Source organism: Chamaea fasciata, unplaced genomic scaffold, assembly GCF_029207755.1.
Source record: "Chamaea fasciata isolate MVZ Bird 193981 ecotype frontalis unplaced genomic scaffold, bChaFas1.0.hap1 SCAF_1, whole genome shotgun sequence".
Classification (NCBI taxonomy): domain Eukaryota; kingdom Metazoa; phylum Chordata; class Aves; order Passeriformes; family Sylviidae; genus Chamaea; species Chamaea fasciata.
Genome location: NW_027094086.1, coordinates 36,427,391 through 36,451,999, shown reverse-complemented (window position 1 = coordinate 36,451,999; position 24,609 = coordinate 36,427,391). Strand labels below are relative to the sequence as shown.

At 39.5% G+C, this 24,609-nt stretch overlaps 1 protein-coding gene across 1 annotated transcript; it reads left to right on the top strand.

Moving 5' to 3' along the window:
- Positions 1–740: 740 nt before the first annotated feature.
- Positions 741–23,853, top strand: YTHDF3 (YTH N6-methyladenosine RNA binding protein F3). The gene is made up of 5 exons (XM_066180620.1): positions 741–1,012; positions 3,037–3,061; positions 8,211–8,296; positions 9,584–11,176; positions 22,883–23,853. Exons 1-5 carry the CDS (start codon positions 989–991, stop codon positions 22,904–22,906), a joined length of 1,752 nt encoding a protein of 583 aa, XP_066036717.1. The 5' UTR covers positions 741–988; the 3' UTR covers positions 22,907–23,853.
- The last annotated feature ends 756 nt before the right edge of the window (positions 23,854–24,609 follow it).

Here is a 24,609-nt window from a genome sequence, read left to right as displayed (position 1 = left end):
AGACGCAACGGGCAGGAACCAATACACAGAACTTCCACTTGACTTTGAGGAAGAACCTCTTTATTATGCGGGTGTCCATGCCCTGGAATAGACTGCTCTCCCTAAAGATATCCCCGAGCCTTCTGCATACACTCCTGTGCCATGTGCTCTGAGATGACCCCGCTTGAGCAGAGAGGCTGGACCAGGTGCCCCACTGTGGTTCCTTCCAACCTGACCCATTCAATGACGCTGCGACCCAGGAGAGGACGGGAGACAGGAGAGGCCGCGGGAAGGCCGCCTGAGCCCTCTCCGCAGGCAGACAGCCGCTCTGGGCAGCCAAGGCTGGGTCGCCTCACGGCCCCGCTGCCGGCTGCCCGCCGCCCTGGCCACGCCGCCCTGCCCCAGCAGGTCCGCAGCACAGGCGCGACGGCGCGGAGAGAATCCTCCACATTTTCCATCGCCCCCTTCCCGGGCACTCCCGCGCCGCACGCGCGCTCCCAGGCCCGCGGGGGCGGGGCCAACCCCGGCTTCTTCCGCCCGCCGCCTCCCGCCGCGCGCACGCGCACTCACGCCCCCGCCGCAGGCCCCGCCCCCCCGCGCCCCGGGAGCCGCTGGGCGGCGGGAGGGCGCGCGCGCGCGGCGCTGCTCGGCGCCCCACGTGACATGGAGGAGGCGGGGACGGGGAGGGAAAGGTCAGCGGCGACGCCGGCGGCGGGGGGAGCGGAAGGTCAGGGCGGCGCGGAGCGGAAGTGGGAGCCGGAGCCTCGTCCGCCATTGTGGGGAAGCGGAGCCCAGAGCAAGGGGGGGGAAGCGGCGCTGCGTCCGGCTGGCCGGCTCCTTCCAGCGGGAACCCGATCGGCGGCGGCAGCGAGCCCAGGCGGCGGCGGCGACAATCAGGCGGCGGCGGCGGTGGGGAGGAGGCGGCGGAGGCGAGCGAGCGGCCCCGGCGTGCGGAATCACTCGAGGCCCAGGCGGAGCGGAGCGAGGGGATCGCGGCTCCCCGTGAAGAATGTCAGCCACCAGCGTCGACCAGGTACCGCCCGCGGGGCGGGGGGTGCGGCCGCCCGCTCTCTCCCCTTCCCTCTTGGCGGCCCCGTCGTTACCCCCGGCGGGGGAGGGCGGCGGCAGGGCGGCCACCTGCACCTTCCCTCGCCGCCGGGGCGGCGCGGTTCGCGGCCTCCTCCTTCCCTTCTTCCTTCCCTCCCTCCTTCCCTCGGCGCCGCCATGGGGAGCGGCTGTCCATCGCGGCCGGGATGGCGGGCCTCTTTCCCGGCCGGCCGCCCCTATTTATAACCGCTGATCCGCGCCCGAGCGCTCCGCCTCCCCGCCCGCCCGCAGCGCCCGCCGCCCTCGGCCCCGAGCGCTGCCGGCCCGGCCCCCGCCCGCGGCCCCTTTGTGTGTGACCTACTCGGGAGCCGGCCTTCCCGGCCAGGCCCCCGGGCTCCCGGTTCCTCGCTCTGGGAGCGCCGTAGAGCCGCGCTCCCCGCGGCGCCCAGCGCCGTCTCCTCTCCCTGCGCACCCCAAACTCCCCCGGGCTCCTCGTTACCGCATCCTTTCTCTGCCTGCCTTTCGCTCTCCTCGCCCACCTTCGGGCCTCTGGCTTCTGCTTTTCCCCCGGCCTCCGCTTCTTCCAGCAGTTCTCAGTTTTTCTCCCTGCGCTGTTCAGCACTTTTTTTAAACTTGGTCCTTCACGGAGCTTAGAATTTGTTATTTTTTTACCTTTGCTAGGCCTCTGTTGGTCTTTTTTTCTGGCTGGAAGCTATTCTGTCTTGATCTCTGCCTCGTCTGTGGGTTTCTGCCACTCCCCAAAAGTTTTAGCCCTGCAGTCTCTTGCCTTCTTTTATTTTCTCTCTGTGCCTTTAATGTTTTGTTTCTTTTGTCTCTCTGCATGCTCTCCAATTTCCGTTAAGCAGTTATTTCTAGCTCAATGATATCTTCGCTTTTCATTGTTGTCTTTCATGAAAGCTGCTTCTTCCCAACTTTTTCTAATTGTGTCTCTTGTTGGCCTTTGCATGCCTTTGTGTCTGGATTAGATTCATCCCAAAAGATGAGGTGGTTGGGGTTTTTCGGGTTACGGAGATTTTTCCCGTTTTGGGAGAGGTCGGTGTCTAACCAGTGCACCTCTAGATGAAGCAGCCTTGAACAGTCTTATGGTAACTCTGAGACAAATGCACATGAAAGTAACTTGGAGGTGGTTACCTCCTAAACTTTCAAACCTCTGACTACTGAGCTCTTCGGGACTAAAAATTATTAAGAGAGTGATGCAGCCTGGAGACCCACTCCTGCTTAGTTGAAAGTAATATGAGAAGGTGAATTAGATTTTCATGGACTAGCATTTGTTTTTCTAAGTTATTTTATCTTGCTGTAGAGGAATTAAGGATACTGTAACTTGTAATGTTACATTGATTCTTAGTGCATGACAGATTAACAGTGTTTTGTAATGACTAATCCTAAAAAAAAAAAAATCCTCTTTAATTATTTCCTTGTGTGAAAGGTTTGTACAGGCTGTATAGTTTTCTCAGTATAATTGCCTAGGTGAGGAATGCACTGTTTGAAGCTCAGCATATGATACAAATCTGTATTTTTTTGTATATCTGAAAAGCAAGGCATTGTATGTTATTCTCTGATAAGTACCTGTCAGTCAATTTGAAAGATGACATATCATAATGAAATTTGAGTATTGGCAGTAATCTTAAAGTACTAACTTGGTTTTTTTAACTCTGTTTTTTTTGTTTATTGCTTACGTTTTTTCAGGCCCAGTGGCAATTAAAGTTCACTTGTTCAGCTTTTCAGCACTATTTAAGATTCACATGCTGTTAAATCCTAAATGCTTTTAGTGAAATTCTATCAGGTCTTGGTTTTGTAGTATTTATAATGTTATTTTAAGTAATGTCACAACATTTTTATAATAGCCTGGTTTAGTAATATTTTGAAGTGATATTTAAGCTGAAAAGGGCACAATTGGCAAATAAATAGAATTACACTGAAGTTGATATTAGAAGATTCTAACTGAAATTGTTTTGCTTCCCCCCCTCCCCCCCACTTTCCTATATACAGAGACCTAAAGGACAGGGAAATAAAGGTAAGTTAATACCTTGTATTTTTGTATAAATCTGTAATATTGCTTTTATGGAGGATAATGTCTAACAGTCATAGCAAGAGGTTATAGCTAGAGGATGACTTTTATTTCAGAGCAGGATGACAGCAAACTGTGTGGCAAAATGTTACTTCCCAGCACTTTTACTGTGATGCAGCAGTACGTCAGTTTACAATGTGTTGTTTTGCGAAAGATTAATGTCAGAAGTCAATTAAATAGTTATTTCTTTTTAGCTGCCTTTGTGATATGCTTGTATAATCTCTTCTTAACAGTATACCTTGGGCCTTTCTGTGTAGTGAGTAGAATCATCAGGAATAATCTTTGGAACAGCTTCCTTAGTTTGTTAGACAGCAGCCATGTGACTAGTTACTCATATCTGTGAGCAGAAAACATCACCTTCCTTATTCTCAGAATTTTTGTAGTCTCACTTCGTTTTAGCACCAGTAACTGATCTTTTGTCAGCGTTTGTAGACCTTGTTTTCTGCTTTTTTCATGTTTCTGTCAAGGTCTTAGTTTTTAAATACCATACTCAGTGGGATTTCTTTCCCACAGAAGGAAGGAGCTACCAACTATTTAATATTCTTCTCTCTAAAATTCTTGGCAAGTCAGTTGTAAACAGCATTTCAGATTATATCTTGCAGTATTTTGTGTGGAATTTGTTTTCACACTAATGTTCTATTTGGAATTTCTTTCTGCCTAAACAGTCCACTTGTGCCCATTTAATTCTTAGCTGCTCAGCAAACTGAGCTGTGGAATAGCATGCACACAGCTACCTCTGTGTGTTAGTATGCTTAGATTTATGCAGATAAGAAACTTTTTTTTTTGGAAGCTCAGGTACTCTTTGCCCCTCATGGTTGATTATCTGAACTAATCTAATTGTTCTCAGTGAGCTGTCATTTAATGTTATCCACAGCATACTTCTTCTATTATTCTGTCTACTTGCAGGTTATCTGCTTCTTGTTACTTATGTTGCCTGTGAGGTGGCACGTGGTTCCCAGATCTCACTGAATTTGGCTTGTTCTTTTTAATTTCTCTGCATTCAGAGAAAAATGTACGGTTTGCCTCCTCAGGAGTTCTTAGTTTGGTCATTCTTGAATACTAGTTCTCTCATATTCTGTTACTTCTAGTTTTTTTTTTCCAAAAGTGCACTTGCTAGCTACTTCATGTTTTTGAAATAGTTTGTGGTCATACCTTCCATGTTGCCCTTAAATAAGAAGAAAATCCAGTCTCATTATAGCAAGTAGTTTTAAATTAGCATTTCTCAGTTTTAGTGAGGTTAATTAGATGCATCTGTTAGAGACTCACACAGGGAGGTTTTGAGCTATACTGTCTATATATGAATTGGACTGTAAGTATTAAGCATTTCTGTTTGGTTCTGTGTTGCAGTGTGTGAAAATGCACAAGTCAGCTTTAGTTTGGCTTATTTATGTTAGCATATTTTTGTGTTCTATAATTTGTCACTGCTGTGGAATGTTTGAATCAAAACACGTCTCTGTTTGCTACGTAAGGAAGAGATTTTTGCATTTCTGAACTTGAATTTTTCTGTGGCATGCATGCATCCTTTTAAGTAATGAATACTCATGATATGTGCTCTTGGTGAGAGTATGACCTAAGTGAAAACTGTAGTGAAACAGAACAATCAATCTCTGTTCTGTTAAATTATTTGGTGTAATGTGTGTTTAGTGAAACTAAGTTATGACTTAGCATTAGATTAAAGGTCTGGGAGATGGTGCTACCATCTTCAGTGTAGCACAAGTTGTTGGCTTTGGGTTAGAGGCTTTTTCAAGTGGTTGAATTAAGTCAGTGTCAGCAGTCCTTACTGACCACATGTTAGCAGACAGTAGTCTTTCAGTTGTTGTGATAAGTGTCAGCTTAGAGGAGCTTTGATAGGCCTCAGCTTAGAGGAGCTTTGAGGGACAATGCGATACTGAGTTAACAGACCAATCTGAAGTTGGTTCTGTGCATAAAAGTAAAAATGTTAAGGAGGATGGCAGAAGCTGTCCACGTGTCTGGTAGTAAGCATATGAGAGGATGAGTGAGCAGTAAAAGGGCTGTATACATATTTCATATTGAAATGAAAAATATTAGACCTGCAAATTGTATTGGTAGGTAGCTAATTTTTATTGTCTAGTGAAATGCCTTGGATGCTTTATTCTAATTGATTATAAACTGGTGTACTGTGCTGTTTCCTTTGACCACAGTTTGTGGGACTGAAGTCCTAGTATGCAGAACAGTACTACCTCTCTGTTGTGTCAGATATTCGTGTTGGTGTTTCAGAGACTCAAATGGGTAAATCATCCTGTCATGAAAGTTTTCTTACTCTAGTTGTCAACTACTGTACAGTTGACATAAAACATCAGAACTGACATCCATCAAATTATGGCTTATAGTGGAGTAGAGGAAAAAAGGCTGGAACTCTTTTTTTTTTTTTTTTTCTTCTCCTTTTGTATCAAATCTGTCATAGGAAGGTGCTGATTTGTTTTTACACTTTTATGTATAACATTTTTTTGTTTCATAGGAGACTTAAATGTAGTTATTAGGTTTAAAACAAGAATGAAACGTGTCATGTTTCTTTTAGTGTTTATTCTTCACATTAAAGTGTGATGACTTGTAATGAAAAAGGTATTCTTGTGCCTTTGCCCATCATTTTTTGTGAGCAGTTATTCCACAGATAGTAGCAGTTAAAAGAATATTAGCTTTAAATTCCTCTATTTGATGAGTTGCTTCTTCCCAATACCTAATTACACTGTATGTTTTCACAGCGTCTGCAGAAACATATGGTATTTATAGCGTTGTATTGATACAGATATTTTTAGTATCTGTAGATTAGTTTCAATTAGTATTCTTCATCACTGCCCTGTTCAGTTGGAGCACTTAACATGAGATTTTGGGAATGAGGCATTCATTTGCTCTTGTTTAATGTCTGGGCTACATTCTTCACTATTAACACATCATGTAAAGTTAGAATGAAAAGCTAGAGGAACATGCTTCCAGTGCTGCTATTTCACTGGGAAATGTATATATTTTACTAGGAAAAACATCAGTGTAGAAATACTTTGTGTCACTGACTTAATATCTCAGTATTCTACAGAATGAATAAGAAAGAAAATACATCTACAAGAATATTTTATGTTAGTTGTAATGTAAGACCAGAAATAATTCTGTCTTCAGTGACCTTTAGATACCTGTGGATCTACTTTTTATGAAGATTAGCTGTCAGTATGAGGAGATTAATTTTGATGGGACTCTAGTCTTGACATACATCTGTTTATTTCTTTACTTGTGGTTGCATGCTTTTAAGAAACTTGTATGCTGCTGCCCATGTTTTTCTTTATAATAGAATTGTACTGTCTGTACTATTTGGTTAAGTCTAAGCAGTGGATATGACATGGACAAAATGTTTGGAGGCTTATCCTTTGTGTAACTGAGCCAAATATAAAGAGGAATTCCAGCTCATTAATATGTTACCACTGTGTGTAAATTCAGGATGATACATGACCTTAACTGAAACTATTTATGGGGGAAGAGACCTCCCAACACCTAAGGTTTAATTTAAATGCGGTGTTTAATTAGGAATATTGTTCTATCCAGTTCTGAATTGCATTGTGCTCAGCATTGCTGGTCGTATTTGACTGTTGCTAGTATAGAAATGCAGTGTGCTAGTTTGTAATAACTGAGGTGTCTGTTCTTTTAAAACTTCAAGAAGGTATTCAAAACACAGGTTGCTTTCTTCCCAGATAATTGCTTTGAAAAAAACCCGCTGTGTTAAATTATGAATTTTTACCCCTTTTTACTGCTGTCTGAAGTTAATAAAAAATTTCCAGGATTTTGATTATTCCTTGTGATTATATCTATTACTTTGTCATTTCTTTCAGCTAGTTTCATTCACTGGAGGCAGTTTTGGTCAGTTTTAGGGATGTTGAAGTCAAATGTGAAAAAAGATTCAAGCACCACTTGGCTTAGAATGTGAATTTTGGGTGGCAACCCCCCCACCCCCAATGAAGCAAGAAAAAACTCCTGGCTCTTAAATGCTAAATTCAGCAAAGTTGAATATTTAATTACATGGTTGTATGTGCTTTTCAGGAGATTTTGCTAAAGGAGAGAAATCGTAAAGTTGGCTCCTAACTCAGTTTTTTAAGTTTCAGAAAATCTGCTGTTTTGTTGTCACTTCTGCAGTCCTGGTTTTTCAGTGCACCTTACTGCTCGTCCTGAGACTTTTTTTTCCCCTCGCCCACTGAACCTATTTGACCAAAAAAAAAAGCCCCAAAAAGTTGCATTTGGATAACCAGTAATTTATTTTTGAGAACAGATCTTCATCTTGTGTAATTGAAAGTGCTGGTTTAAGGCCCTGTTCTGCTTTGCACCATGGGAAGCAGTGGAACTAAGCAGAAATTTGCACAGTGTGGCTTTGTTTGAATAGTAGCCTGGGGGATGGTAGAGAGACACTTCAAGTAATTTGGGCAGCTGGAGAATCCCAGGTAGGTGTAATGCCTTAGATGAAATGAAAGGTACTAGGAGACCAAGAAGAGCAGGTAAGGTAGGAAGAGATTCCAGCATATAGTGGCATATGTGTTGGGAAAGGCTTGTAATCACCCTTTGGGACTTGAGCTTTTATTTCTGTCTTGCTTTGTCACCTCAGAGCTTCAGAGATGTCACTAATGCAGTACAGTTATGTAGGAAATAAAGGATTAAATAGCTGAATAGTGGTGTCCTTCATGGTTGTCTTGGTGGGTAACTGCCTTTCCTCCTGGCAGGGGAAAGCTGTATGTTGCAACTTTCCCTGAACCTATTGAATATGTCTATAGATTGGGTTGGTCTGCACATTTGCACTTGGTCTGGTACTTCAGGAAATGCTGGATTTGCTGCCTGTGCAAATAAGGTGTGCCTGTAATTCTTCATCTGTCTGTGGATCTCAGGAAAGAATAGTCAGGAGTAGACTGTTCTAGCTGCTATCTTTGCAGGCCTCTCCTGAGATCTGATCCTCATGAGCAGTAGAATGAGCTATTTTGTTTAAGTTGAAATGGTGCTTAACGATAATATGTATTTCAATGTACTGGTGATCAAGAAGTGTCACCTAGATTGAAAGTGCAGCATGGGTTTTCCAGAGAGTATTCTAATACAGATTTATTTTTAGTTTCAGTACAAAACGGTTCGATTCATCAAAAGGATGCAGTAAATGATGATGATTTTGAGCCATATCTAAGTAGTCAGACAAATCAGGTAAGTGAACATTGGTTACCACCTTGTAGTTAACTTTGTCGTTCAGCTGACTTCCAGACTTAATTTTTGGATATTTCTTACTGTTACTGACTTGCCTGAATATACATAGAAATATAAATTTATATCATATTTTGTCTCATCGTACAATATCTTAAGTGGATGAAGTATGCTTAACAATTCTGGAAAAGCTTCAGTTAAAAAGTGTTCTTCGATGTTTCTTGCTCTTGTGCTTCTGCTCCAGCTTCAGAAAGATGCAGTTACAAGCTAAAAAACAAGCCCTAAACCCTTTCATTTAGAACAAAATCATCATTTTGGATGCAGTCCAAAACAACAGTTTTATTGGCTCTGGGAATATATTAAGTGCTTGGACATTATTTCCTTTAAAGTTGGTAGAAGTAGCTCACAACTGATGGCATAATAGATGGAAGCTTAACATCACTACAGCTTGGTACAACTCTTCTGCCAAGATGCAAATGGCTTGACTTCCAGAGCTGTGAATTGCCTCTGTAGTCGAAAATTAATATGAGTTATATTAAATTTGAAAATTGTAGTGGTCTTGAGAGAGAGAGAGCAAGTTATTAAAGACGGAGAATTTTGCTTGCCTTCACTTCATTTTTTTCCAATAATACAACATTAAGGAAGCATCAGCTAGAGGATGATATATACAAATTTTTCTACAAAACAACACCAGAAGTCATAAGAGAGTAGTCCTTCAAATGTCTCAAGAAGCAAATTGTATGATTTCCCAGGAGTCTGTCTGGTGTGATACTGATTTAATGCCCATTCTGCATAGCATGGATATGTTACCTTTTTTTGGTTGCTACTCCTGAAACAAACAGGTATCCTTGCATCCATTTCACTGTAATACTCTGTTGGAGTCTCCAATTAGAAGTGAGAAATGAGAAAATCTAAGAATACTACAACTTTAAATCATAGTTGTAGGTATTTTTCTTTAGTTATGAAGGTACAGTTATGACTTGGTTTAAAATAGCTTGTTATTTTCTTGTTACTGTTGGTATGGAGGCATTTTAAACCTAGTTTTGTAGCTAAAAATTATAATATTTCAGAAAATAGGGGGCCCTTTAATGCTTTGAGAAGGTCTCTTGGAGAAATGGGCTTATCTGACAGATACCTTACTCATCTTTTATATTGTGACGAATGGTGGAAGTTACAAATACGTTCATATAACCCTTAAAAATGGTTTGGATTGTATTACAGGTTTTTTTTTTTTCCCCGTGAACATAATTGTCAATATTGCTGATTTTTTAAAATTCTGTTTTCTTGCAGAGTAACAGCTATCCACCAATGTCAGATCCATATATGCCTAGCTATTATGCTCCATCCATTGGATTTCCATACTCTTTAGGTGAAGCAGCATGGTCAACTGCTGGTGACCCTCCAATGCCATATTTGACAACTTATGGACAGATGAGCAATGGTGAACACCATTACATACCTGATGGTGTATTTAGTCAACCCGGGGCATTAGGAAATACCCCTCCATTTCTTGGGCAGCATGGATTTAATTTTTTTCCTGGGAATGCAGACTTCTCTACATGGGGGACAAGTGGATCTCAGGGACAATCAACGCAAAGCTCTGCTTACAGCAGCAGCTATGGCTATCCACCTAGTTCTCTTGGGAGAGCCATAGCAGATGGACAGGCTGGATTTGGCAGTGATACTCTGAGCAAGGTGCCTGGGATTAGCAGCATTGAGCAAGGCATGACTGGACTGAAAATTGGTGGAGATATGACGGCTGCTGTAACAAAAACTGTAGGTTCAGCTCTGAGCAGTACAGGTATGACAAGCATTGCAGCTAACAGCGTGCCCCCAGTTAGCAGTTCGGCACCTAAACCAACCTCATGGGCTGCAATTGCAAGGAAACCTGCTAAACCTCAGCCGAAACTCAAGCCTAAAGGTAACGTGGGCATTGGGGGCCCTGCTGTACCGCCACCACCTATAAAACACAACATGAATATTGGAACTTGGGATGACAAAGGGTCAGTGGTAAAAGCACCCCCAGCTCAACCAGTACTGCCTCCTCAGACTATAATCCAGCAGCCTCAGCCATTAATTCAACCACCACCACTGGTGCAAAGCCAACTGCCTCAACAGCAGCCTCAGCCACAGCAACCACAACAGCAACAAGGACCTCAGCAGCAGGCCCAGCCTCACCAGTTGCAGCAGCAACAGCTGCAAAACCGCTGGGTAGCTCCTCGTAATAGGGGTGTGGGCTTCAGCCAGAACAATGGAGCTGGTAGTGAGAACTTTGGTTTAGGTGTTGTATCCGTCAGCTCCTCACCTTCTGGTGTGGAAGTGCACCCAGTGCTGGAGAAACTAAAGGCCATAAACAACTACAATCCCAAAGACTTCGATTGGAATCTGAAGAATGGACGTGTGTTTATAATCAAAAGTTATTCAGAGGACGATATTCATCGCTCCATTAAGTACTCTATCTGGTGTAGTACTGAGCATGGTAATAAGCGCTTGGATGCTGCTTACCGGTCCCTGAATGGAAAAGGCCCACTCTATTTACTCTTCAGTGTGAATGGCAGTGGACACTTTTGTGGAGTGGCTGAGATGAAGTCTGTTGTGGACTACAATGCATATGCTGGTGTCTGGTCTCAGGATAAGTGGAAGGGGAAGTTTGATGTCAAATGGATCTTTGTCAAAGACGTTCCCAATAACCAACTGCGACATATTCGCTTGGAAAACAATGACAACAAACCGGTTACCAATTCGAGGGACACTCAAGAGGTACCCCTAGAAAAAGCCAAGCAAGTGCTTAAAATAATTGCTACTTTCAAGCATACCACCTCAATCTTTGATGACTTTGCACATTATGAGAAGCGTCAAGAGGAGGAGGAAGCCATGCGTAGGGTAAGAAATCAGTGTCATTACAGTAGCTGTCTTTTTTTTCTGTTTTTGGAAACCTGTTTTTCATTTATCTGGAATTTCTGTCTGCAAGTGTTAAATCAGAAAGTGGTACTTTTTACTTGAAGTGTCTACTTGTTATAACTGGCTCTTAATGAAAAAAATTAAGTTCCTGTAACTTGTTTGTTAGTTCAGTCACCTGTTTAATCACAATACTAAGGTAGGCCTGAATAAGCAGACATCTGACATGTTCTACTTCTTCAGTGCAAATGAAAACTGAATTGAGTCTATTATCCATAACTGAAGGCTTCTTGCTTAGATTTTTACAGTTTCTGGGTGTCACAAAAAGGACCAGAAATTAGAGAAGATGCGTACTTTATTTGGCATAACATTTCAATTCAAATTCTGCTTCAACAAAATGTTAACAGCATGATTTGTGTGAAAAGCAGGTTTTCTCCTTGATTCAGTTTATCTTTTATGGAACTGTGAAATGCAGAAGTGATACAGTGATGACTTGTATAGTGTCGAAATAAGTTTTTTGACCTTTCTGATAGTGCATTTCCCAAAAAAAAGCAATTTGTAGTTCATTTCTGCAAGGAAGAGTAAATGAGTTTTTCTGTAGAGAAACTTTTAGTATTGGAGGCGTTTCAGGAAACCGGACAAGGGAAAAGCATTTAATTCAAGCAGTTTTATAGTACTTGTCTCCTTTGTCTTGTGTACCCTCCCTGATCGTGGCACTTGTGCTCACCGTTGGCCACAATATTTACTTTTCCTATATTTACTTTCTTTCCAGACTTGCCAGTAACTGTAAACGCACGATTTGTCTCATGGTTAGAAACATTTCAGGAGGTTTTTTTACCAGTTAGATGATAGGCAAGTATTCAAAAATGGGAGTTGCCATCGGTTTGTTGCTAACGATCTCTGTTCATCATGTCACACCACTCACTGAATAAAAACGCCCAAAAGTTTAGGGTTTATGCTGACTAGAGGCCTTGAGACGTGTGAAGTTGAGAATTTGTTTACTTGAAGCTGACATACAAAGAAGCTGTGAAGCAGGTGAAATGTTTACTTCTCTTCGGTTTCTAGTCCTGTGGTGGATTCATTCCTGTTGAGCCTTCCTAATCCTTCAACATGCATGTTGCATCTCCTGTCAAACAGTGTCAGGCATACCCAAAATCAGTTTTGTAGTACTATTGCACAACTCTGCAATAAATTGGTATGTTGAAAGTTTTCTGTTACTGGGAGGCTAGATGAGCATCCCAGTTGGGTATGTAATGCCTTTTGGATTTTTTCCTAAAAAGAAAATGGATTATGCCCTAAATGAGTATCATTACTTTTGTGGTATCTCCGTGATGGAGTGATGGACTGCTTTCTTAACTAATATTCAATGTAAGGGGTAAACTTTGACGTTTTCAGGCTTTGGTACAACTTCATCAAGTGCAGAATTATCAGCCAGTCAAGGGAGGTGATTGTCCCACTCTACCCTGTGCTAGTTCAGCCTCACCTCAAGTCCTGTATGCAGTTTTCAGTGCCACAATATAAGAAAGGCATAAAGCTATTAGAGAGCATCCAGAAGGGCCACAAAGATGGTAAAGGGTCTGGAGGGGAAGCTATGTGAGAAGAACCTGTGGACACTTGGTTGGTTCAGTTTGGAGGAGACTAAGGGGAAGACCTCACTGTGGTCTCATTGTGGGCTCATGAGGGCAAGTGGAGAGGCAGGCATTGATTTCTTTGCCCTTATGACCAGATAAAAGAAAAGAGAGTGGCTGGGCACTGGAACAGGCTCCCCAAGGGAGTGGTCACAGCTCCAAGCCTGACTGTGTTCAAGAAGTGTTTGGTCAATACGCTCAGGTAGATGGTGCATCTCTTGGGCTGTCCTGTACAGAACCAGGAATTGGGCTTTGGTGATCCTCATGGGCCCTTTCCAGACATTCTGATTCTGAGATTCATTGTGATTTTGTAATGTTTCAGGAGGACTGAGATTATAATGTATCTCTGTAGCATTCATGCTTCAGTATTTTCTAATTTTTCAAAATTTTGAGCTATTCCGCAAGTAACTGGTTTGCTTCAAAAACACCTCCTTTTTTTGAAAAAACCTTCACAAACAAGTCATAATTCAGACATGCCCTAGCAACTCAGGAAGATTGTTTTATTTGTGGTTTTGTTCCCTCAGTAGTAGGTAAAAGCCACAAAACATAACGAAGAGGAAGAATGTAGATTAGTGGAAGTGTTTCTGTGTGTGCTAAACTTAAAATTCGAAGCACTGAGTTCAGCATTTAGTAGGGCTTGAACTAGGTAACTGTGATGATGGGTGTAGGGACACTGTCTCATCTTTCCCAACGGATGGGTATTTGAGTAATAAAGTAACATTGCTATTTGAATAATATCTTCAGAGAAACATACAGTATCTGTATGACTCAAGTACTGACGTCTTTGTTTCTTTGTAAATAGTTTCCTTTCCCAACACTACTGAGAGAAAATATACTTGTCAAGATACTTGCAGTGGTGGCTGTTGGCTCTTTTACAGCATTGTACAATTTGGTTTTATTACCAATTACAAAAAATTGCTTTAGAACTGTGTAGGTTAGTTGTGAGGTTTTCTCTTAGTAGATGGATTTGAGGTGTGCCTTAAGCAAATTAATATAAACTTAAAATATAGGAAGTTCAGATAAAACTAATAACATCTACTGAGAGTTTATCTTTAGCATTCTCCTATGAGATTGAATGTTGATTTTAAATCTGTGTTTTTTCTTTTATCACACAGTGTACAAGCAATCTGTCTTTAAATTGTAAACATACAATTGTTAGCTATTATAATTCAAGTCTGTAAATGCACCAATTAGCTCTGGTAAGCTCTGGTTTATGGTTAATTGAATAACTCTTTATTACCTAGTGCCAGCTAAGCTTTCATGGAGCTGTATTTATAAATATGTGCACTTTCTACTGCCAGTACGTCAGTATAAATTAAGTTTGTGTTCATTTTCTTTGGCAGGTGTGGCAATCGCTTTGTTTCTAGTGTTTTGGTCATGAAAAAATATGTTTGTAACTGTTAATAAAATATTAAATGCATCAGGCAGCAGCAGTCCCTTCCATGTTCCTTGAAATTCAGTTTTTTTGATATTGCATGGGTGGCTACAAACTTTCATACAACCAGCAATCTGCAAAAAATATCATAAACAGCGAGTGATTTAGGGATTTAATTTATTTTATAACTGTTAATCATTACAGCTAATTTATGTTAAAATAATTGGTTGTAAAACTTTAATCTTAACAACTCAGGGGGATCAATAATTCATTTTCAATATGGCCTAGCAGTATGTTTTATTAAAATATGGCAGCATACTTCTGAAAGTGCAAGGAATAGTCTCTGATAAACATGAAACTTCAGTAACTTCGCCATGAAAATGACAAAGAATAGTCTCTTTAAGCATAAATACTAGAACTTTAGTGTCTACCACTGTTTGATGTAACCCTGGTGTGGGTAAGGTGTCTCCAGCTGGGCTTGTGCAGTAATCATTCCCTTTCTCTTACAGCTCAGGTTCCAGACTCTTATTTTAAAACATACAGGTGCTATGATCTTTTACCAAAGGATCAGTGATACTTTTCATGAGTTCTGTCAGACATAGATTGAAATAATCTGGGATTCCATTTGTCTTTAATTAACTGCGGCCTTGTGGTGTAAATGTGCTGATTTGTATGCATATTTTTTAAAAAGATGTTTTATTGTCTTTCAGCAGAAAGGTATAATGTCTAAATGAATGAAACAAATCTGAAAATATGCCTTTTAAGATGACATAATTTCATTTTAGATAATAAAAGGTGTTGAAAAGGAAGAAAAACATCTGTAGTAGTAGTAGCTTTGCATCTGATCTTCAGTAAGTATATAGGTGAAAATAAAATGTGGCTCTGGTTAAAAATGCAGTTGTTGGCAGATTACAACTTCCTTATCCTCAGAGGGTGGCTTATTGCCTGTTGTCCTAGGACTTCCTTTGGTGCTTTTTGATGGAGAATTCTACTTTTGTAGCGTACAATGGGGGGGAAAAAGGTCATTGTTTTCATGTAACTGTAGAGTGTTTTAAATGGTTTTCTTAGTGTGATACTTCAGAAATGTAATTGATTTTTATTCATAGGTAAGATAGAAAAATTTAGTATATATTTGTGTTTATCTAATTTGCATTTGGATTTTCTTTACTTTTCAGGAGGCCTTTAAATGGCAGATAAACAAGCATTTAATATTTTGGCTTTCTTCTGTTGTATTACGTATCTTGTACTAGGAATGCTGACTTAGCTAGAACTTACTGACTCTCAAAAGGAGAAATTTTTTTCCCTTTTGGTTCTGATACCAATGTAACTTTTGTTTCTCTGATAATTGGGTCATTATCAGACTGCAGTATTAAGCAGTGTAACTCCTTTCCTTTCTAGGACATTGCTGACATTGTGCTTGATTTGATATTTCTTAAAAATATCTTGAAGGGAAAAAACATCCATTAAGAGTGAACTGTAGCTGCTTCTTCCTTCTCTTAACCCCCAACCATCAATTACAATTATCATGTCAAAATCAGATATAGATCCATTCACAGATTTTCAGTTAAGGAAAACAAGTGATTGACAAATCTTTAATGCAGTTAGATGATACTTGTACTAAACAACTTTTAAAAGTTCGTGTGTTTACATCTAAAAGAGGTTTATGTAATAAACATGAAGCTATCTAAAAGAGGGTTATGCAATTAATATCTTCTGAGAAACATGTTCATTTCCTGTATGCTTTTGATGAAGTTTCAAGGGACATTATTTTGCAATTTCCTTGAACTTCGTATTTATCAAGAGTGTCACCTTCATTATCGGAAGTGAGAAAGTAGAAACAGGAAATCTTTTTTTTTTCCCTCCCTTGATAGTCATGAGATGAATATGTACCCCTGGTCATGGTAGAAGATTACTTGGAGCTAGAATAATTTTGTACATACTGCTCCAGCATTTCCTTTCCATGATGGTGTGCTTATTTGCCATGTCTTCATTTGCTTTTGCATCTTTAGTCTTTTGGAAAAACTTAAAAATGACCTTCACGTTCTTACATTACAGAGACAGGGATTTCAGATGTCTGTTTTCTGTGCATTTGGCAGAGTCAGTTGTTTCTGTTCCAGAGCATAGTTTACAATTCATTAGAAGATGGGGATAGATGTTATGTTCTGGTCTCTTACAGAGTGACCGTGTAAGAGTTTGAGCAGTGATGTTGCCTGCATTTCTCTATTGATGATGCAAGAGGGAAAGTACAATATTGGACTGTTGAATAAAAGAGGTGGAGAGTAATTGAACTCACAGGCAGTCTGAGTTCACAGCAACACTTGTACAAATCTTGTGGTTTTGTTTGAAATTCCCACCTGAAAATCAAGCCTACAAAGTCCTTTTTACAGAGTGGAATCTACTTCTCTTACTCTGGGAGTGGAAAGACCAATTTCTCCTGTAAAATAGGGACCCCTATTGGAAAAGCTAGGAATATCAACCAAATGGCTTACTTTAAAGCCTAAGAGACCAGTCACTTTTTGGAATCTAATACTTTATGTTCTTAAATATCAAGGCAGCTACCCAAGACAAGACTTCAAACTTGAACTGAACTGGATCTGTGACAGTTGTACCTTTTATAATTGTCTTTTAAGTTGTGATTTTTAAAGCAAATGAGAAATTCTACATCTCTTGTTCCAGAGCAGAAGCAGAAGTATATACGGACAGCTGTAAAAATTCATGAGGCAGCCTTCTGCTTCCTGCTACATCTCCTCAGATTTCAGTGCTCTATTAAGAACAGACAGTCTAGAACAGTGATGCTTTTCCTGCAGTTTGCAGGGAGGAAATACGGCTGCGTATTGCAAGAAAGTCCCAACCTATGTGACTCTTCATTGATTCATACTGCAGATGGGCTAGCTAGCAGAAACTGTGGAAATTCCTGGAAGTGGTTTGCTGGAGAAAATGGGACCTTAAAGCATACAGATCTTGCATGTGTATTAAAGCTGTTGCTGTAGATTCAGTTGAACTAGGATTGTTTTCTGTTGAAACTGATTTGCTTAAAACTTTGTGTTCATCTAGCTGAAATGGAACATTACAAAATTTAGCAGATGATAGGTTTTTTTGGGCCCAGTTCTTTGTGAATTTTTCAGAGGTTTGGTATTGTAGCTAATATTGGTGAGTAATGTTTTGTTCTGTACCCTGCGGATTATAGTCAGTTGTAAAAAGTAAATGTAAACTTCCGGGTTCACTGCATCTTTGTATTAATAGGAAACCAAGATAAACTAAGTTCATTTTCCTCATGGTAGATCGGAATTTGAGTTACACATATTCAAAGAGTGGTGAGGCTTAAAGAAAAACTGCCTGAGAAGTTCTTCCTCAGTGTATTTAGTCAGCCCTGCAGTGAGTGTTATTTCCCTTCCAAGGCTGCCATAAATTCTTTAGCAGAGCAATTAAATAATGTGTTGTTGTTGCCCATGGGCATCTGAGAAAAACTAACCCAAGTATCAGGGTCATCTTTCTGCTTCTTTTGCTGGAACAGAGTTCATCACTAAATGCAATTTCTGTAGATTGGGTAAGAAGCTATCTCCTGTCAGTCTTCAACAGCCAGTGTTGTACTCTGAGCATTGCTAACAAATAATACTGAGGATCTGGAGACTTTTTTTTTAATCATCTTACTGAAATGGCTGCCTTGTAGATAAATAAAGTCTGATATTTCAGTGTATAATGATGTACAACACTGAAGCAAAGCTCTTGCTACTTACAGTTTGAATTGGCTGATCTGTCACTGAAAGTATCTGCCTGGGAGGACAAGACTGGAAGGGCTTTTCTGGCTCATGGAGTTCAAGCTTAGTTTCTGCAGAGCGTTTCCTTATTGTGTGTTATCATGTGGTGTCTTTAAGTAGTTAGGTTTCTTTCTCCACCTCTGCCTTTTGAATGGTTGTACCCTGTGGAGTTTCAGATGGGGATTTACTTCTTACTGCCTTCATCATTTCCATAATGAAATGATATGGTCTGCTCATGTTCTACTAACAGTGTGTGAGTTTAAATCAAAATTTAGTTTTAAATTTAAATTTATTTACCTTTTATAGTATTTTTTCACATTTTTTCCTGTAGTTGGAAAATATACTTACAAGTATGTTTCAGTGACTAAGAAAAATGCCATCAAAACTAGTAGGAAGAATAAATAAATTAGAATCCTAGGTCTTCTGGCTTTTGCAGAATTTCTTAATATTTATGTGCTTGAGAACCTTATATTCTGTCTGTAGTTCAACTGATCTGCAGCAGCAGGGTCTCAGATGAGTATTAATTCGTAAAGCTTGCTGGGAGAAGGAGCTACTCTGAAATTGTAAAACCTTATTTGACTTTGTTAACTTTGATTTTTTAATTTGTGCCTTGTGCTTTTCATGTTGGGTCAAGAAAATTACTGTTTAGGGAGGGAATGGCATCTGCACAAGAAAAATATTTAGGTTCCTTTAAGACTTCTAGAGACCCTTCTTATCTATTCCTTCCCTCCCTCTTCCCAGAATTCCTAGAAGTGTTTCTTAGAGAAATGTATTTAAATATATTTATCTGTTTCTGAGGTAGTTTCTGTGTTGAGGAGATGTGTCCTCTTTAGTTGGGAGTTCAAGAGTGAGAAGTTAAAAAGGACCAATATTTTACACAGCTTTAAAGTTTCAGTAATCTAGTTTACATTTACAGCCGGTGATATAAACAGAGTAAACGATTTCTGGCATTTTTCACTTTTCTAGTAATCTGTTTTTTATTGTGGTTCTCAAGCACTAAGGTCAATGCTTATGCTGTCCTAGCTTTAATGGTACACTGGAGCGAAATAAATTGCAGATTATGGCTGATGCCATTAGCAAATGAGATTTCATGCACTTTGCTGTGGCTTCGTTTCATCACCTGTGCAGCTGCCTGCTCTCCCTGTGCCAGGTGTTTCTGCCCACGCAGCACAGTTGGCAGAGCAGATGAGTGCCCGCGCCTCACTTCGCAGAATGCAGTCTGACATGTTAGCTTACATTGCAGATGAGCAGGGCTTCTAAGTTGAAGATTAAATCACAGTTTGCAGTAAAGCAGCTTCTGAAGCTGTTGTGAGAATGCTCCCTCTTGGGAGAGGGGCAGATTAGACACCTCCAGGCATGAACGCTTTAAACATTGCAGTAAGAGGCAGAGGTTTGGCAGAATCCTAGGGTTTGTTTGGTTTTTTTTTTTCAGGTATAGCTGATAGTGCTGTAGGGTGTGTAGGAACTCTGCAATTGGCCTTGTGTGAGTTGACAACCCTGGATAGCTTCCAAATGATCACCTTGAAATGCTTGCACTTGCAACTGCTGTAAAAATCAGTGAAGGTAATTCTTTCAGATCTGCCTTTTCTGACCTTGATCTTCAGTTTGTGGGACCTTGGGAAAAAATGCAGCTGAAGACTGTAGCAGCTTCTTGTTCTTGTTTGACTACATTTGCATTTACATGTAGACTACTTAAAATGAGGTTTTTTCATTTACCTTCTTTGTGGCAAAGAAATCCCAAAGTCAGGGTTGTGTGCGTCTCAGTAGTTTCTTTCAAATTAGATCAGGAAATGATTTTGTTGCTTTGAATTTTGAAATTTTGTTTGCACAGTGATTTCATTATATCTGAGGATAAATTGTGTTGTGGCTTCTTCTCAGCATGGGATCATTCAATTAATGCTCTGAATTCAGACCACTAAAATTTGGAAGTAAGTCAGCTTCGCAGTTCAGACCAAGTTAATTTCAGAGTTTTGTTTGTAGTAGATTGATGCACTTTTCTAAGGCCTAAGCAGTGTTTAGATTCACCTTTACTTGGTTTGTGCAGAAAGTTACTTGCATGTGTGAAATCTGCTGGGCATATGGTCTGCAGATGACAGTACCTTTGACCAACCAATATGTTCCCAAGTTGTCCTGATTGGAATTGTACTTAATTTCCATGTCGTGTTCATAAACTCCCCCTAAAGCTGGGTAACCTGACCATGGTGAGTTCTGAAGTGAAGCTGACCTTTGTCAGGGAACTTAAATATATGGGAGAAAGTTTTCATCCAAGAGCATTGCAAGAGATGTGACAACAGTTTGGCTTATCTGAATATAAGAAATGAAATTAATTGGGTAGAAGAGAAGTGGTTATGCTGGAAACTTCTACTCTGGTGCTGGAAACCTTCTAGAGGTAAAGTCTTTTGTTTGTTTGTCTCTAATCACAAAAAACCCAAACAAAGAAAACCCCAGACAAACAAACAAAAAAACCCAGGAAAATTACCTCTTGAGATGGGAAAAGACAGTGGTCCAGGAGTGTGATCTGACTTGGAGTTGGGGAGGGGTTTGGTTTTGAGTGGAATACCGCTGCCTGTGCTTTGGGTAAATCAGGTCTTCTTTCTCTCTGTTTCACAGTGCAGAGTGCCAAATGTCACTGATACCAGTATTTGAAGACTGTGCTGTTCACTTGCATTGAAAAATGTCATGCTTGTATGTCTGCTTGAAGTATTCAAATATAAATGTAGTAATATGTAATTTTGAGACTACAGGGAAGATGTGCTGATGTTTTGAAGCCTTTTTTTCTCTATAAAATTCAAAGCGGATGTAAAATTTGCTACACCTCCTTTTCCTTCATTAAGTGGAAGAAGGTAGTCAGGGTATCATTCCTTTGCTACTTTGAATTTTTATGAACTTAAATACATTTTGAGTTGAGGCCTTCACAAAGCATAGTGTTGGTCAGTCTATAGTACAGTAATTTGAAATGCAGAGAGTCTTTCTAGACAGCCTGAGCCAGTGCTTATGTATGTAATTCTTGCAAATGAACAGGAACTGATGATTTTAGTTGTATACAGGTTGTATTAAAAAATTGTTCTGTGTTTTAATATTGCAGTTTCATAGGCTCCTACTTACTACCATGGGAGTATTTTTCGACACTTTGTGTAGTTCTTGCAGTTGAAGTCTGCTAATATTAGAGGAATAATCTGAGATGTGCCTGAGCTGGCTATTTTTGCATGCCTTACATGCATAGTGAGGAATGAGGCCAGTCATCTGTTTTCAGCCAAGAGTGCATTGTTAAGATACTAGCTTGTATTAATGACTGATACCATCAATCTTAAAAAGCAGTATCTTACTACGAAAATATTAGTTACGTATTTTTGAAGTAGGAAAAATAATTTTTTAGCAGAATACTGCAAATATCGCTTTCACTTTAAATATACTGAAATTCTGCCCAGCAAATGTCCTGTCTTACACGCACAGCTGCTGGGACCATGAGCTGCTCATTGTGACCAAGACTGGGCTTTATTGTTTTGGTTTTCATCTTGAAGCAACTTGAAGATCTGTCTTGGAAAGAACTAGATCACCAGTAATAATCAGTATAGATGTTACATACTTTCTCCTTTCAATAGACTGTCTTTTTGGGAGAATCTACGTGGGGTCATATGCTCATTTGCAATTTTCTTAAATAGTTTCTAGCACAATAAGGTTTGAGTGTGGTGCTGAAGAGAATGGTTTTGAAATTGTTGCTCAGATGTCTCCTGGGTTATTTTGTTTTCCCTGCTATGTTATTGTGCCATTTATAATATGCAATAATAATAAATATATGGAGAGGTATTTTATACTTTTTATTCTCTTTTAATGGGGATGGGAACCTACCTGTCTTCCAAGCAGGGATTTGTATATTTCTTTAATGTGCTCACTTGGATGTATAAAGAAATGTATTATGGAAAATGCTATTGAAAGATATGGTCTTAGTTTTTTTCACTGACCAGTGTCTTTTTACAAGCTACAAGATGTATTATGAAGGCAACAGTATATAGTTTGTTGATCAGTGTTTATTTTTTTCCTAGGGGTTGTCATAATGCCTAAGTGTATGTTTATCTTGAACAAAGTAGAGAAAATGGCAGATGATGATAAAGCACTGAAAGCGTCACTTAATCTGTTAAACCTGTACTACAGAATATGGATTTGTTAGTCCCTGATAGTTACAGTGCCATTAGTATTTTAGCCCTGAATGCCAAATGTGGCATTTTACAGTGTGGTGAGGGCTGTCTAGTTAATATGGTCCTCACTGTGGTTCAGGCTCACCCTGAAGTGAGGTTTCTTTGTAGTCATTCGTATTTCACTGACTTTTCATTTTGTTATTGGAAGTAATTTCTAAAAAAGGTATGGATGCCTTCTTGAAAAAAAAAAAATCTTGTCACTTGAGCTTTTATATGGAGTATGAAGTGTTGGGCCAACTGATTACCTTTCGATCTCAAGCACTTTGAAACATTTTATTGTATGGGGTTTTATATACCCATATAATGCGAGATTCCTGGGAATACCATATTTTTTCAGAGTTATAATGGATGGAGAGTAGAACATTTTTTGACAAGCTAGAAAATTTAGGGTACATCTTGCCTTGTTTGTCAGTCCCTTGGTCTCCTTGCTCAGTTCACTTTATGCAATATATTTTTCTGTAAGTGAATTAAAACTGACATTATAAATCCTTTTTTTGATAGCAGTTTTTTTGAATGTTTGCCTTTTAGTTTGATGTATACTTCTGTGTTTCTCTTCAAGGAGTTGACTTAAATAGTATCATTTCATATTTCTGGAAATAATTGAATTTTTTTCCTTGTAAGCGTGTTGCCTGATTTAGCTAAATTGCAAGCAATGAAAATGCTGTAATAAAAGCAGATAATGTTGATCTGTGTGTATTAACATGATTGTCCTTTTTGTTTTTGTTTTTTTTCAGGAGAGAAATAGAAACAAACAATAACTATATGGAGATGTCCTGCTAGAATACAACACTAATGATGTAGACTCTGGAAATGCCTAATATGTCTAAGAAGACGTTATTAAAGCTTTTTTCTGCTTAAGGTGACATCTTTGAACACTTTAACACGAAATTGACTCTTCTTGTAATGGTTCTCATCAGTGCATCTGCCCTTATACTCTCTCACCAAACACACTTGAGAACTGTACCTTCGTCAAGCACTTTCTGTCCTGAAGCTTTTACCAGTATCTGCTGTCTTTTGTATTTATGCATCCTAGCTAAGGCACAGGAGACCGAACGAATGCAAGGATTCATTAACTCTTTGAATTTGTTAAATACTAACATTTAACCATTAGAAGTGGTTCAATGATGTGAGATTCACATTGCTTCAACTTAATTTTTTCTTTGTTGTAGTTTTTTTAATTGTCAGTTTTTAGCTATTCAACAGATTAAAAGCAAATCATGCCATATTTAGTCCTGGAGTAAAACTCAAGTCTAAATGTTCATGTGAAAATTATTGTAGTAATCTTTTAATATGGCAAAGCAACTTTAAGCTGCAGTTTAGCCAAATGAATCGTAACATGAAATTATAATAGAATGACATTTCCCTTGTTTCAAACTGTTTGGTGTAAGAGAATATTAATATGCAGCTTGGTGGACACCACCAGTTAATGCACATTTCTTTATTTTTTTTCTGTAACATGTATACTGAAAAAAGTGCATTTGTCTGAGGAACTGTTTGTTTGCTACCACTCAATGAATCTCAGTTTTGAGTAAATGTACCTCAGTCTAAATCAGACTTTTTATGACCTTTATAACTACATTTAAAATAATCTTTAATTCCTATTTCTGGGTGTTTGCAAGCCTGACAGATTGCTATCATGAAAGTGAAAATTTACTCCTCTAGGTGATTCACTAGCTAAATAAACATAATTCTTGTTTAGCAAGCATATACTCTGTTTCTCAAATTTTTTTTTGTTTCATTGTGCCAACGTCGAGGTGTTTTTCCCCCTACTTGAACATATTTTAAGAAAAATACTTTGGTCCATGGAGTTGACATATTCATAACCATGTTAAGATGATTTTTGTTAGAACCATGCAACAAGGATTTTAGAATCCATATTAAATGGGCCAGTTCTATACTAGTTTTGAACCTCTAAAGAGTATATCTTCTGTTTCAGTTCATATAGCAACACGTTCTGTCTGCTGGAAGAGAATATTGAAAAACTGTTAAGCGGGTGTATTGACTGTACAAATTACTGAACAACCTGTACCAAACTCCAGGGATAGCTTTCCCATTTTAGAACAGCGATGTAGAAGTCAGATATCTTATAGCTTAAAATAGCAGTAGCACATATTATTTGAACGTCTTTCATGTCTTACTGTCCAACACAGATGTTTATATTGTGTTTCAAGTCCTTCATTTGCAGATTTTGGCAGTCTAGTTCTGGAAGCTTAAGTAGCAAAGGTTTGTTTTGGATACAGACGATTTTGCTGACTTTTGCTTTTTCTCTTCTTAAGCCCTTTGCACTTTTATAACCATGCAAACACAAGAAGTTCAGTGCACACTTCTTGCTCATTGTTTTAAATATTGTTAGAGACTGCAGAGTAGCAGATATGAATCTTAATTTTTACTGCCAGTTATCTGGAAGCTCTAAAGGGGAGCTACTCCTGTATTTTGGAGTGAAGAAGCTATGTCATTTAGA